At 42.8% G+C, this 14,856-nt stretch overlaps 2 protein-coding genes across 2 annotated transcripts in view; both read right to left on the bottom strand.

Moving 5' to 3' along the window:
• The window catches only part of LOC130107437 (sodium- and chloride-dependent GABA transporter 2-like), a 121,723-nt gene extending 114,574 nt beyond the window's left edge, over positions 1-7,149 (bottom strand). The window contains exons 1-3 of the mRNA XM_056274048.1: positions 6,860-7,149; positions 2,151-2,242; positions 1,617-1,804 (exon numbers count right to left, since the gene is read on the bottom strand). Of these exons, the coding sequence (XP_056130023.1) occupies positions 1,617-1,804; positions 2,151-2,158 (196 nt within the window). The 5' untranslated portion in view covers positions 2,159-2,242; positions 6,860-7,149. The remainder of the gene's footprint in view (positions 1-1,616; positions 1,805-2,150; positions 2,243-6,859) is intronic.
• Positions 7,150-9,565: 2,416 nt separating this feature from the next.
• Positions 9,566-13,638, bottom strand: frs3 (fibroblast growth factor receptor substrate 3). The gene is made up of 7 exons (XM_056275050.1): positions 13,592-13,638; positions 12,362-12,487; positions 12,163-12,251; positions 11,671-11,857; positions 11,330-11,491; positions 11,002-11,123; positions 9,566-10,882 (listed from the first exon to the last, which is right to left on the bottom strand). The coding sequence occupies exons 3-7, from the start codon at positions 12,226-12,228 to the stop codon at positions 9,566-9,568; spliced, it is 1,854 nt and encodes a 617-aa protein (XP_056131025.1). The 5' UTR covers positions 12,229-12,251; positions 12,362-12,487; positions 13,592-13,638.
• Between the last annotated feature and the right edge of the window lie 1,218 nt (positions 13,639-14,856).

Raw genomic sequence — 14,856 nt, 5'->3', positions numbered from 1 at the left:
CTACACTTGGCTGAAATTGTTATCTAAAAATAATCTAAATTTTTTTTTTGCATGAATTCAGCTGTCTAATGTCCTTTTTCGTGTGTCTACTGTAATTATTTTGAAAAGCAATGAGAACATGCTTGTGAGGATGTAAATTGAATACTTCATGTTGCATTAACATTACAATACACAAAAATGTGGTTAGACTTTGCCCCCGAGCATTTTAACTTGGGGTAGTATATTTGCTCCTTAAAAACAGGTCAGCATAGAGCCCTGCATTATCATGCCTCTTAGATGAATTCTAATCAGTAAAATTGCATGTGGCTGAAAATGTTATCTAAAAAAAATGTTGCATGAATTCAGCTGTCTAATGTCCTTTTTCATGTCTATTGTAATTATTTTGAAAAGTGATGAGAACATGCTTGTGAGGATGTGAATTTAATACGTTATGTTGCATTAACATGCAACATATGCTAAAATATGGTTAGACTGTGCCCTTATTTTTCTGACTTTGCCCCCAAACATTTTGACTTGAGGTATATTTGCACCTAAAAAAAACACGTCAGCATAGAGCCCTGCATAATTATGCCTCTTAGATTAATTCTAATCAGTAAAATATTCCAATCAAATTATGACCAAAAGCTATCCTTGTAATCTATTGCATAGGTTTTTGGGGGGGGGGGGTTAGCAACAAATATTCCTATCAAAATGCGAAGCACATACACCTTCATATATTTTTCAAGTCAAAATAGAGAACATGTATATATCCCCAGGCTGTGGTCAGCCTAGTTAAAAAGACTGGGCCTATTCTTCCCAAAAAGTGGGCGGTTTTATTCCGAGCACTGGATACCTTATGGAAGCCAGCCTTTGACCTACTATGGTTACAAATGCATTATATTTATAGCATACTAAAACTTGTTATTTAATGGAATGCTCATCAAATATTGGCTATGTCAGGCTTAAAAATATCATATGGTCATGCCTGAACTTATTTTGTTCCTAAGGTAGCTGCTGCTTGGTTTCACTGAATAAACTTTAATTGGACTTTTTGAAACTTGAGATTTTTGGGGTAGGTCGAATGACCCACCTGAAACCCCCTTGGCGACAGCCATGCATCATCATACGCAGCATGAGGTCATATTTGGTGACTGTGTGTGTATGTAGCACTGCATAGCAGTAAAATATTCAAATCAAAATAAGACCAAAAGCTAGATTTGTATTCAATACTGCACCTTATTTGTTGATTCAAAACATAACGCTGATATGCCACAGACAGGGTTAGTATTATGGTCAAATGACTGGGGCCATAAAATGTACAGCTTGAGGTCATTGTAATTATAACCCATATGAAACATTTAATCTATCTTAACATTGTATATTACTTGAAGGCAAATGCTATCACAATATTGGTCCGGACACAGTTCATATCAACAAAACCCTTAATATGCTGAAAATGTGATCCAGATTCTTCTAATTAGAAGAAAAACACATCCATCTGAGATATACCTAGACTCATATCAAGGTTGTTTAGTCACACTTTGACATTAGAGTTATGTTAACAATCACATGACCTTGCAGGAAATAGTAAACATAAATGGCCAAGTGTCACTCGGAAATTCAAGAATCTCACTTACCTCCCCCATTTTTATAACACAAATAGGGGAACCTCCAGAGATTTCCAAGTCCAACTAAGGTCCCTGCTACCGCGAGCAGGAACTCCAACTTGTTGGCCCACTGGCCACGGTCCAATAAAAGTTGGCCCTTCTTCACCAGACTGTTATCTTGACAAGGTGCCTCGTCGTTGTTTCCTTTAGGGAATTCCCTTGTCATGTTGAGAAACACAGTAACTAAAATTAAAAGGCAGCAAAATGAGAACTGTACTTAAAATGTCCCTTTACCTCATGTACAGAAGCAGGACAAAGAGACCTAGATCCTTTCTTCTCTCCAAGTTAAGCATAGAGATAAAACTAAAACTGCTCAGCTGACCACTGTTTGGCACCGATAGGCAGCTGTATTTATTTATTGTTAAACCGAAGCAGGCAGGATTATCAGGAGTGGAACGTTTTGTGCCAGCAAGCGGCTATTAAACACGGCTTTCATTACTGTTGTATAGTTCAGAATGACAGCAATCGTTACTAAATTGGACAGAATAAATGCAGTGTACTTACCCCTCCATGACAAAGTTGCCTTCCCCAAGAGTTGTCTGCCCCAACAATAAATTGATCAGTATTCTTCTCAGCCAGGTTTCACCCAAGGATCTCTACAAAGGCAAGATGTCATCTGCAGACCATGAACAAGAAACAAACTCTAGCTTGTTTTTTTTGTGTGTGTGTTTTTTTCTCCTTGTGCCTTTCTGAGGAATGCTATTTCTTCTTTCAAACCAGCCTGTATTTCCTATAGACCAACAAGGACATTGGCTGGTTGGTGTGTGACAAAGCTCTAGGGTATGACATATCCTTGCTGTATTTTTCCACTGAGACATGTAGTTAGTTGCTTTAACCACTGAGATTGGCACAGTTGCTAACAACTAAACCAAATCAGCTGAGCCGTCTCTGCTATGGCACAGCTTCCAATTGGGCTTCTGTTATTTTGTAATTGAGAACTCACAGGACTGGTTATTGATTGTAGAATACAATTCCACCCCGTTGTCGAAAACAATTTATAATCTTGGTAAACTTATGCTGGATATTTCTGAACCACATAATGTACATCATTTTTTTCAGGAGCTTACTTCACTGAGAAGGTAACGGTAGTAAGCCGGGGTGACACAAACAGTGAGTTCTGTTATGAAATGACTGGTTTCATTATTGGATACAAGAAAAGCCTTGCCTAAGCAAAAAAATGGGAAGTCAAGAAAACCTTGTTTTGAGTTTGTAGGGAAACTTATGTGGGTCTAGAACACGGGCGTCAAAACTACTTGCACTGTCAAGCAGATTGTGGTGTTTGAAGTGAATCCCCCCCCCCCCCGGGGGAAAAACTAGAAAATGTACATGATCAGATTTCAAAAGGTATCTTGAATGTCCAGGGAGAAATTCAACGCTCAAACGACACACTGTCGCGCAAGTTTCACGATGTCACCTCTTGTCCCGCCGTCCTGTGTTCTGTTACAACAAAATGAATTATTGAGTAGAAGTTTACTTAAGATCCTCGGGGACTTGGATTACTGAAACCAAATGAAATAGAAACAATAAAAGCTCTGCTTTATTTGTGAGGTTCCTCTTTTGATACAGTAATTCAACCATAAAACAAGACAGACATACCAACACAAGACAAGACACCTATGTAAGGCATGTATTTACAGTTTGCTGGAAAGTTTCTATCACTAACAAGGACCATGCTCTCTGTACATCAAATCATTGAAACTGGTTACACACAGGCAGACACCAAGAGCATGCCGAAAAGAAGTTCATATTCATCTGCAAAGCAATTCGACGTGAACCACGTGACTCGATGTGTAAGAAAAATAGGCTACAATGATTTTTCACTTGGAAAGTTAATCCGTCTCGGTCAGCAGAGGAAGGCTGCACAGACCAAAATCAAAAACGGCTTTGCGGAAAACTATTTCTTCAACAATTAAGACTTTTGAGATGTAATTGTCCTGCTTAGGGTGGTGCTTTTCTCAGGTGCTGGTTAGTGTAGGCGGGATTACCCCCAAAAAGATGACATGTGTTCAACTGCAAACTGAAAGGCTACGTCACCTTTTCACGTTCAGTCATCTTTATTGTCTCTTCAGAACAACAGTAAATACATTGACACAAAGCTGTGTTTCAACGCCCGGACCGGTCAGATTTGATCGTCGCCTAGCAACAGGTCAGACGCTTTACATAGGCCGTAATGATGGGAATTAAATCGCCGTTACACAAAATATCCTCACGTTTTTTTGTTTAGTTCTGGCTCCTCAAAAGTCCCGATATGTCTTATAAAAATGTTTTAGAAACCCCTTTAAAACATCTTGTAAATGTTGTAATGTTAAAAATTTGTACTTCGACTTGGAGAGGCAAGTAACTCCTGACAACCCGGCTTTCGAAAGCATCTGTAAACTGTCGACCAACTGAGCGAATCTGACGGGAACCGAAGCTGAGACACTTTTTGCCATAAAGTTTCTCATATTGCTCTAAGTAGAAACTAAGTTTATGAAAGTGATGATTTGCCTCTGAAGAATCTCCAGTGTGCTGGGCAACACTTTCACTGGCTGGATTTGAAATATCAGAAATATTTTACAGTAACAGCTTTTGGAAAAATCCAATCGATACATTTTTTTCTCATTCAGGGTAACATTTACCAAATGGTATTGGGGATATGGTGAAATAAAGAATTAAAAAAAATAGCGTGCAAGCTTTCTTCCATGCTGAATGCATTTGTGATGGGAAGCGTTTCTTTCTGTGACCCAACATGTAAAGCAAAACTAGCTTTTTAAAGTCCCCTTAAGCGAGAGTGCTAGAAGACCTTCCCTGCATACCCATATATATATATATATATATATATATATATATATATATATATATACACACACCATGTATGGACATACAAAGTGATGTATACAAAAAATATTTGAAGAAACTCGGTTTTCAAATTTGAAATTGACAGGAAACTGCCACACTTCTTTCTGCCTCTCTCAGTAAAAACATTTAGCATGGTAAACCTTCAGCTATACATTCATATGACAACTAACCATATACCAGGAGTGAGCCGTTGCAGTGTCCCTTAATGACTGATTCATAATACCCGGGGTAACTGGTTAGTCCTGACTTCTGACATGGTCAGGGTAATTTGGCACTCATTCATCACATTGATGTATGGTTGTAAAACAAGGTAAATGTCACCTGTCTGCAGACAATTCCCAATTCATAAATACTACTTCTCACAGGCTCTTTAAGTTTGTGGAATGAATAAAGAATGCACATCAGCAACTATGAAACACTCATGAAAGACTGAACAAATCAAAAATATTTTTAAAAAAAAGAGGAAATACTTGAATTTCAGATACTCTCAATATCCATAAAAAGTGGTGTTTCTATACAACTTAGGGAGAAAATCAGATTTTACAACATCTCACCAACAACACCACACGGCGGTAACATACTGGGTCGGTTGTACAGTCATTAAAACGATGATGATGATGACAGTGTATGCATCTTTTGCAGACCATGTTGTGTAGTGTTTTCCCTATATACATTCACTGACCTTAGATGTAAGGGCAGGTTACAGATATGTTGACTAGTGAGCATCAACTCCTTTTGCTGCATTCTTTTCTGCTAAGTTTGCTTTTTTTTTCCCCCTATTGTTACCAGTTCTAAATTCATTAAAGATAATTGCTCAAAAATAAATAAATAAATAAAATGTTGTGCACATTCAAGTGGTAAGAATCTGTCATTTTCTTCACGATGCGCACCAGTCACGATGTTACCGTGACAGAAAGCTTCTGTGTTCCCTGGTTTATCCGCTTAGGAATATATACTGGATTACATCTTTACCACAAGCTCAAAACCTACTAACTTTTCAGTCACATACAATACATGGTCTGCTTAGTTACATCCCAAGTAACCTTTACAAGTGATGAATTATTCAATTAAGAGAAAAAAAAACTGCGCATAAATTTTCAAATACAGTATGACAAAACAACAACAGCACGGCTTTTCGAATGCAACGTGTGAAATCACAGACATAAGAAAAATGCCACTTCCGCCAACGCCTTCTCCCAACATCGCCGGCCCGAGTTGTAATTCTTTTATCAGGCCGCCCTCGTGTACAGCAGTGTAAATGCTACTTCAAGTTGATTATGAAAGGCACAGTGAGTCATATATATCTAGATGGGCATCGAGATATGCTTGTAAAATTTTACAGTTAACCCAAGGCAAGCCCTTTTTTTTTTTTTGTTTAAAACTCGTTGGCATTTCGGACGTAGTGGCAGGAGGAGTTTGTTCCTCATACTGTTGAACCTGACAGACCATCATACCGCTGCCGTACCCCCAGGCAGTCCCTCTACTGTGCCTGTCTGCTTTACGACTAAGGTATCAATGTTTAAAGTATTGGAAAAAACAAAAAAAATTTTTTAAAAAAAAACAAGACCTCAGATGACCAATAAATTCATCAGCAGTCATTTACAGCGTAACTAACTAGAAGGTAATGGTTAGTTACAGTAACTAGCTTATATCAGCTTCTCGGGTTCATATATTATCCTAGACAGTTTCAAAAATAAACAAGTCTTCTAAATATCTGTTGATTTCAATAGTATTAATCACTCTGTGAACATTAGCAAAGATTAAAAAAGTAAACTTTAAGTATGGTTTGCTGGCGACATTGTTTCAAGAGGAAAATTTGACCCCGCGTTGAATTACTCTCGGAATTTATTTGCCAATTTGCAGGTTCTTCTTTTATTATGAGACACACTAAATAGCTTAAAGAAATATTTAGCAAATCGCTGCAAATGAAATTTAATTTTGGATATTGACACTCGTCATCTATGGCACAGTTAAGAGCTTATACATACACTTACTTCAAGCAGGCAAACACTTTTTTTCCCTTTCATAGCTAAAAAAACAACAACATGTAACGAAAGTTGAATCATAAACACAGCACATGAAAATAATTCAATGCTCGTTCAAACAAGGGCAAAAACAGGCGGCTCGATACAGGGAGGCCACATCTTCCAAGAGTCGAGTATTAAAGTTTCGCACTTCACGCGTTTAGTCTGAAGCTCAATTTGGATCGACAAAAACAATATTCACCCATTATTGCAAAATGTAAACACCCTTGAAATGCATCATGAAAAAACATCTGCGAACGCAAAGTATTAAAACGAGCTGTAAGTCGGCCATTTTATCGTAGATGCATCCAACATTTTCAGAGACGGCCAAGTCCAAGTACAAGCTCTCACCTTTTAACCATGGGTCTGTGCGGCTGTCCACGGTCCTAATGGAACTTCCAATTCTGAGGTGATTTGTGAAACTAGTGTAACCTCGGTGTCTGATCACAAAACTCTCGAATAAATCCCTGGGTTGTGACCCGTCGGTGTCACCAGACCTTTGTCTTGAGGCGGTCGCAATCAAGAATTTACAGCCGGTTATTAACTTTTGTTCTCCCTAAACTAATCTGTCCAAACATATGAGCACATGTGACAACGAAAGGGACCGACAGTGAGGTTTCATGTTCAGAAGATGAGGAGGAAGAAGCACTATCAGAAGGTGACAGCTTGTACTTGAGATTTATGTTTATCTTTTGATGGCTCCAATGCCAAAAATGACCAACTTAAGCTGAATGCCACGGTATCACTTTTCATGAGAAATACATGTGTAGATGTGGAACACCTACATCTACTTCCATCGGTTGAAAAGTGACAGCTCGACAAGAACTGGAGCCCCCCCCCCCCCACGGGGGGGGCCTGGGCTTCTCTTAATTCATCTTGGTACAGCCCATTTGTCATGAGAGCAAGGCAATGGTACACGAAAGGTTCGCCGAATACAAGAGAATTAAATCTTAACGCCGTTTCTACAGCTCGGAGATAAGGATCTCTAAAGAAGGCGCCGATGCTACTGCAATACCAAACAACAAAGCAAAAGATCTGAAATGGTATAGACCCCAACAGATTTTTTTTTCAATCAAATAACTTACGTACACTACTGATAATATGTACATATAGCAGCATAAAACCACTTTAAATGTGATTACCCAAATACAAGAGTACCGTTTCTTTATCTCACTCAGAAATGGCTGTGATGGATGATGTGGAATGTGTTGGTTCTTTCACTTCGCTCTGCTTAACGGTGATAAGATGGATTGAGGAGCGTTACGTACCCTGTCCTTCAGCCTCCCGTCGTGTCATCACATTAAGTCCTACCGTCCTACGGTTTCTGACACATCCTAATGGCACAAAGATTTTACTCGTCATACAGTTAAGCTACTAAGTTTTGGCACTTCAAATGTAAATTCAGACTCTCTCTCGAAACAAAATGAGGAACATTTATAACAGTTAAACACCAGTATCCAGTGACGGCGCAGGGTGAAACTTTGGTCTCCGTATTACCAACTGGATCACAAAAAAGCTGGTTATCAAATTTCCAAAAGAAAAAATTATTGTAGATATGTAAATGACTGAGTGAACAAATAAATAAACAAATAAATAAATAAATACATTTCGAGATGAAAAATAATAAATATTTAAATAACGATGTCGAAAAAATAGCCTGGCAAAATCCCCGCTGCGCGATTTTGCGATTATTATCCTTTAAATAGACCTTCTTAACCTGATGGACTAATTATAGATTCGGCACATTTCGTGTGAGGCTATTACGTAATGCCACTTTTTGAGGTTATTGGTGTCTGCATCAAAGCATTGAAATAACGTACTATCTACAAAGCCGACTAAGAACGTTAATGAAAGGTTTGGCCCCATACTTCCGGTCTATCCGTATGGTTTCCTTGTAGCTTCAGCAAAGGTATGTCGCAACAAAGTATTTCAGTGGCCGAGGGTAAAAAGTGCAATGTGACGCTAGTCACAGGTCTGTAATTAGCCAACCGGATCGACTTCCTACAAGTCTGGAATGGTGAGTAGAAGGTGGGATCGAAGATGGCCTGCTACCCTCTCGCCCATCCAACGTGGGAAAGACGGGACAGAAGCAAGTTTAATCCTTGTGAACTGCTACGGATTTGGGATTTTAATAACGTCTACTCTGGATTACCGTCTGACTTGTGGATATCGCCACCTGTTGAGAATGCGACCACATTGATATATTTCTTCTTTTCTTTTTTTGCGGTCTATGCCTCAAACGTGGATTGGGGCTACATGTTTCTGAGATTACAATAAAGCGTACAATTCCATAGGATTGTGTGCAAAATGCTCCATAGTCGTGTATTAAGAAATATTAACGGTTTCTTTCCAAACCAGCCACAGGTGCTTGTAAAATGAGGTATGACTAGCGGCCAAAATCATGGGAGGATCCATTAACCTTTCTTTATTCCAACAACTGCTCAACAGCGTGGTGATGAGAAAAAAGTCACAGTTTTGGCTGTTGGATATAAGAGGAGAAAGGAGGGATGTTAATAAGAGAAAATTTGCATGTTTGTGGCCAATGTTACCAACGGGGGCGGGGAGGTAAAATGTAGAGAGAGCAACATTTACCAATGAAAAAGGGTTGGAAACCTCTTGACAAAAGTATGGGAATGACTAGTTCCGTTTTGAGGTCTCTGCTCGTCACAGCTAAGCTTGAGGATCGAAGTTCAATAAAGGTTTTATAGGGTTCATTCTTAAATCCAGCAAACATTTTTTGCAGTTGACACTGCAGATTACTCAACAGAGCTTTACACTACATCCAATAAATAACACACAATAAAATGGCAATTTCTCGCAACTCCTAAGAGCTTTGTCATTTCCTTTTGTATGCACATATAAGTTTATATAAGTTTCTAATTAGGTACCTGTACTGTATCAGTCACCTCAACAGCCGAACAGATTGGTTGACAGTGAAGGGTCCAGTGTGCTAAGATGAGGATAAGCCTGTCTGAGCAAGCTTTTTGTCCTCACTTGTATCCCTCCATTTACCATTGTTATTTGCTGTCTTCATCTCTCCTCCTCACCTTATACTTTTTACAGAGGCAGGTCTGTGCTGTTGTGGCGAGTCTTTCTGGAAGTCCCATCGTCCCTGGGAAGAGCTTTCTGCAGATTGGACATGGCAGCCGTCTTCTTCAGGTCGATAACCGCGTAGAACTCACTGCGCCGGGGTGCCGGTTGACCACATTTTTGGGGTGGTAGGCGCTGGGGCTGTGGTTGGGACTGGGCACCCCCACCGCTGTGGCCTTGGCAGGGTGGCTCCCCCTCCAAGTCCACCTGGATGTAGTTCAGCTGCCGGGATGGAGGCATATGGCCGTGCTCACAGCCTCCAACCCCCGCCCCTGACCGCCTGCGGAAATCAAAGCTAAATACTCGCCCACCTCTGTCAGACTGACATGCCTGCGGGTGTGGGGGGCAGGTATGTCGAAGCCGCGTTGACTGGACCTGCTCTGTGTTGACGTAGTTCTGAAGGGCGTCTCTGTGGATACCGCGGCTGTCCTGGTGATAACCATTGGGCGTCCCGGGACCCTCCGAGAACTCATACTCGTCAAAGTCTTCCTCTTCTTCCTCATACTCCTCTTCATCCTGCTCATCGTCCTCCTCCTCCTGCTCTTCGTCCCGCTGCAGAGCACTGTACTCCCACACTGGAGGCAGAGAGGGTAGGTTCTCGTAGTTGAGCAGAGCCGTTCGACGGTGACTTCCGCCCAGACCCCTCTCGCAAGGGTAGCCCTGTGGGGGTAGAGATGATGGGCCGTGGGGGTGTGGGTGGAGGAGGGAGTGAGTGTGGCTGTCCCCAGTGCTGCTGCTGCTGCTTGAACCCACGGACTGGGACACACTACTGGGACTTAGCCTCTGCTTTCGGCTGCTCCTGAGGCCATTGATGTTCTCATAAGTGAGCTGGCTGTTCTTGCAAACCTCTTGGTGTTCATGGCCTGCATGCCGGTGCATGAGGTGGTGGAAATGGTGATAGGAGTGTGAATTGCACATGTGCATAGAGGGGTCGTCGCTTTCCACTTCTGAACCTGTGGCTCCCTCTACTGGCTGATGGTTATGAGGATTGTGCCCGAACCTCTCCATTTCTCTCTCCCTTTCCAGTAGGTGGCGCTGTGCTGGCGTGGGTCCCAGCCTGAATTTGACCTCCTGCGAGGACGGCTGTAAGAACACCTGGGGATCTTTGTGTTCCTCTATGGGACAGCAGCGCAAGTTTGGTTGCGTACCTCCTTGGCCTCCGACGGGCATGGGTCCCCGCGCTGCCTCAGGAAATGAGCTTGTCCGCACCTCAGGTAGGGAGTGTACACAGTGACGCATAGAGAGATCTCCCTCCATACTAACAGTATTAACATAAGTGTGGGCCTGCGAGGCAAAAGAAACAGAGGTTTAGATTATTACCATGAATTAGCAACGGCACAGTGTGTTTAATATAGAAAAGCATGACAAGGACAAAGAAAAAGGAAGTAGTGTGCCTCCCTTACCTGGTCGTCTAAGCCCATGAGGCTGTGGCCATGATCATCGGCAAGAGAGAGTTGAGAGGAATCACCTCTGATTGGATAACCAGGGTATCCATTGGGGAAACCCTGGACGGGGAATGCTGGAGCTATAAGCACATTAGACAGGGGAAAACAGTGTTACGTTAACAGCGATTTTGTAAGCTAAATTTTAAATCTACTCAAAATAGAATCACTCGAAAATTCTTCAAATAATGTCAAATGAACTAATTAGAGCGCCTTCTCCCTTCGTTCTTTGGTGCGTATGTTTGTGAGTGTTAATGTGGTTTGACTGTATGCATGTATAATCACTCACTATTTGGAGTCTGTGGGGTACGAGGCATATCCATCTCTGGTGTTTGACCGCTGCGGGTCATCATCATTGACTCCTCCACAACATTGATGCTGTTGCACTGCATCAACTCCTGGAGCAGATTGAATATCTCCTCTGCCCGGGAGCACTTGAATGCAAAGATTCCTAGAGCAAAACAACAAAACAACAACATGGAAATACTAACATGACTCAATAATACCAACACAGGAAAAAAACAAGAACATACATTCTCAAATGTATGTGACTGTGTACATGTCACTGTGTACATGTAATGGGGCATACAGACAAGAGGTAGGCAGAGGGCAAGTAAACAGGTTACTGACCTTGACCAGTCTGACAGCGACGGCCACTCTCAAAAGAAAAGAGGTTCGAGTCATAGCCGTAGCGCCGCAGACACAGATATGGCCACCGGATGGCATCTCTCTTGCGTGTATGAAGAATGATCTCTGTCTGTGTGAGCTCCATAGTCCCAGAACCCAGCTCATTACCCTCATCATCCACATTGGTGACCTAGCGAGACAGGTGATACATGCATAATGTAAACCAAACAGAGGGTGGACTATCACTGCCAATAATAAACATCCTATAGATGAGTTATAAGAGTAATGTTGCAACAAAATTATTTATCGAATCAACAACTACCACTCAACATTCCGGTACATAACCGATGGGCTGATGTAGAAATCTCTGGGACATTACAGTTTTATAATCCTGGTATTTTCCATGGACGACGTGTTGACCTTACCAGCAAGAAATGTTCTTAATTTAAACAGAATTTGGGAAGGGTGCTTGAATGACACAATTCAGTGATTAACCTTAAATTTGGTGAGATGGTTGTCTCGAATGGGGTCTCTGTATAGACAGCTCCAACAGCTCCCCATCGCTTCAGCGGGCCAGCTGAAACCTGCAGTCGGAAACAATCATTCAAGTTCCTTAGCATCAGTAACTCCACACTATATATACAAAACAGATGAACAATACAAAAAGACTGGAAAACACAAACGGCATTCTTACTCAGCCCAGGCCATCAGTGGGAGGGGAGTCAGGTCTCAATCCCAGGATCCTCTACTGGGCATCATTGTCACGTATAAACTGGTTGGCTGGATTGACATCTTCAAGAGAAGCATAATTTTCTCCCTCCTGAAACATTTAGTGCAAAGTTTTTGCAGCGTAAACGGATGAACTTGTCATGAGATAAATCTTAGTCACAGCAACAGTGCGGCGAAACACACGACCTCGCTTATTTTGCCAGGAACACAAAAACAACAGTAAAGTTCTCCAACTACGAGCTCCTCATACATTTTGACCTGAAATAATATCATGAACGTTTGGTTACAAGCTGGGGTCTCTCGAAAGGCTGAACATTTCATTGCATACTGTAATGGCCCAACGGCCCATCTGACCCACGAATTAGTTTCTTATTTGCAAGTGCACACTTGTGACTTTTGGGTGCCCCCCCTCCCCATTTTCTATCTTATATCTAGTTGTCAATATTGTGAAATTCATCTCAACAACCAAATGTGGAGTCATAAACTACAAGATGTGACCCATTTTGCATTAAACGTAACGTGGCACTAGACAGGCACCAATCAGTAGTTTCTTTTTTGCTCACACTTGCATTATAGACTCGTTTAATTTGAACTGACGGTTCCCCTGCTTACATGGATCACGCTGGTAGTTCAGCCCAGCGACATGTCACAGCCTGGTTATCTTCTCTAACCGCGGGCCCGTATGTCTGCCGTGAGTTTCCAGGTCGGAGTCAACAAATCCGAGTGGCCCTTGACAGCTCGTTTGGATCCAAACCGACAGCAACGGGGCTAAGCTACGTTGTATGCTAACACACGCTTGTCACAACATTTAAGGGCCCATAACTGTTTAAGCCGTCTCCCGCTCGTCAGTGACCACGAAAACATACGCGAATAACAACGAAAACGTTTTTTTCTCCCCTTCTTCTTCTTCTTCTTCTTCTGCTCAATTAGCCGAGACGACGCGTATCTCCAGACGAAGTCGGCAGCGCTTTTACTGGCTTGGCTCCATCAATCTGGAAGCGCACATGAAGCGTCGCAGCTACCGCTACGAGGGGAACCGCAGCCCCGACCCGCACAACACGTTCACAGGTGCGAGTCTTGCTCGCGTCAAGGCGGAGCGGGTCGTATACAGCGTCGACGGTTGACGGTGAAACGGCTTTAAGTGAGGGAAGAAGAAAAAAAAGGGAGAGAGAGACAGCGGTGATTTGCTACTCACATGTTTGGCACGGATTTTGTTATTGAGCCCTAAGCGGGTTAATAAAGCAGCGAGACCGCGATTTGACAACGGCGGTGGCGGCGGCCGTTGCTGCTGCTGCTGCTGCTGCTGCCGCTGCTAACCTGCTTAATGGCAGTTGCGGAGAAGAAACGCTAATGTAAGACTGTAATGGAAGCGGTGAAAATGTTGTTGTTTTCCTCCCCTTTACGCCCCCCTCCAGCAGCACTACGGGCCTCTCTGTGACATTTCCCGAGCGGCGGGGTGAGAGTTCACCGTCAGACAACGAGGAGAGGCAAGAAGGTACCGCAAGCTGGACGACTGGGAGGTGTAAGGTGTGGGCGTGGCTTGACGGGAGGGGGAAGAGCTATGATCGGCTATGAATTGGATCATGGATATTGGGTTTGCTCTGTCTCAAGACTCATAGGTCCAGTGGGAAAGGTGAATATCACGCTGATGTAGTTTCAAGATGCAGAGGCAAGTTCTGGGGAACTGACTGGAGCTGGGCACCATTTTTCTCTGTCATTACCAACCATGTAGTTGTGGTGGACACGTATTGGGGACAGAATTCAACCCAGGAACTAAGGGTTAAGTCATGGTTGCCCTGGCAGGTTAACGCAGGGTTAAGTTATGGTTGTCCAGCCAGTTTTCTGGTTATTCTTGCCACCTCCGCTCAGTCGAGCTGTGGGTTTTGTTTGTCTCGCTGATTTACCGTGGATTAAAGAAAGTTGCCTACACGGCTAAAGTGTGAACCTACGGTCTTCTCCGTTACTTCGGCTCTACACTGGTGACCCCGACGTCGGTTTTCGGATAAGTTTTCTGAAACCACACACATTATGGCTACGAACGCCGTTGCAATTAAACTGCCGGAGTTTTGGGAGTCTTCCGCGGCTACATGGTTCGCGCAGGCTGAGGCACAGTTCGCGCTCAGAGACATAACAGCAGACGAGACCAGGTACTACTACGTAGTGGCAGCGCTGGGGTGCGCTACGGCTTCCAGGATAAGCGGTTTCATAACCAACCCACCGGCCGATGGTAAATACGCCGCACTTAAACATCTCCTCCTTGAAACTTTTGAACTGTCAGCAACGGAGAGAGCACGTCGCCTCTTCGCAATTCAGGGCTTGGGAGATGGCAAACCATCGGAGCTAATGAGCAGGATGTTAAACCTACTGGGTCAAGAAAAGCCATGTTTCCTGTTTATGGAGCTGTTTCTGCGCAACATGGCGCCCCACGTCCAGACTGCGCTCGCTAATTCCACCATCACT

Source organism: Lampris incognitus, chromosome 2 (genome assembly GCF_029633865.1).
Source record: "Lampris incognitus isolate fLamInc1 chromosome 2, fLamInc1.hap2, whole genome shotgun sequence".
Lineage (NCBI taxonomy): Eukaryota > Metazoa > Chordata > Actinopteri > Lampriformes > Lampridae > Lampris > Lampris incognitus.
Note: the sequence above shows the minus strand (reverse complement) of the source record. Positions and strands in the feature narration are given on the sequence as shown.

Coding starts and splice junctions, on each gene's coding strand:
- frs3 (XM_056275050.1), bottom strand. CDS start 12,228: ATGGGGAGCTGTTGGAGCTGTCTATACAGAGACCCCATTCGAGACAAC. Junction 11,492..11,670: donor TCGCTGTCAGACTGGTCAAG/GTCAGTAACCTG, acceptor GTTTTGCTCTAG/GAATCTTTGCATTCAAGTGC. Junction 11,124..11,329: donor TACCCCACAGACTCCAAATA/GTGAGTGATTAT, acceptor ATGTGCTTATAG/CTCCAGCATTCCCCGTCCAG.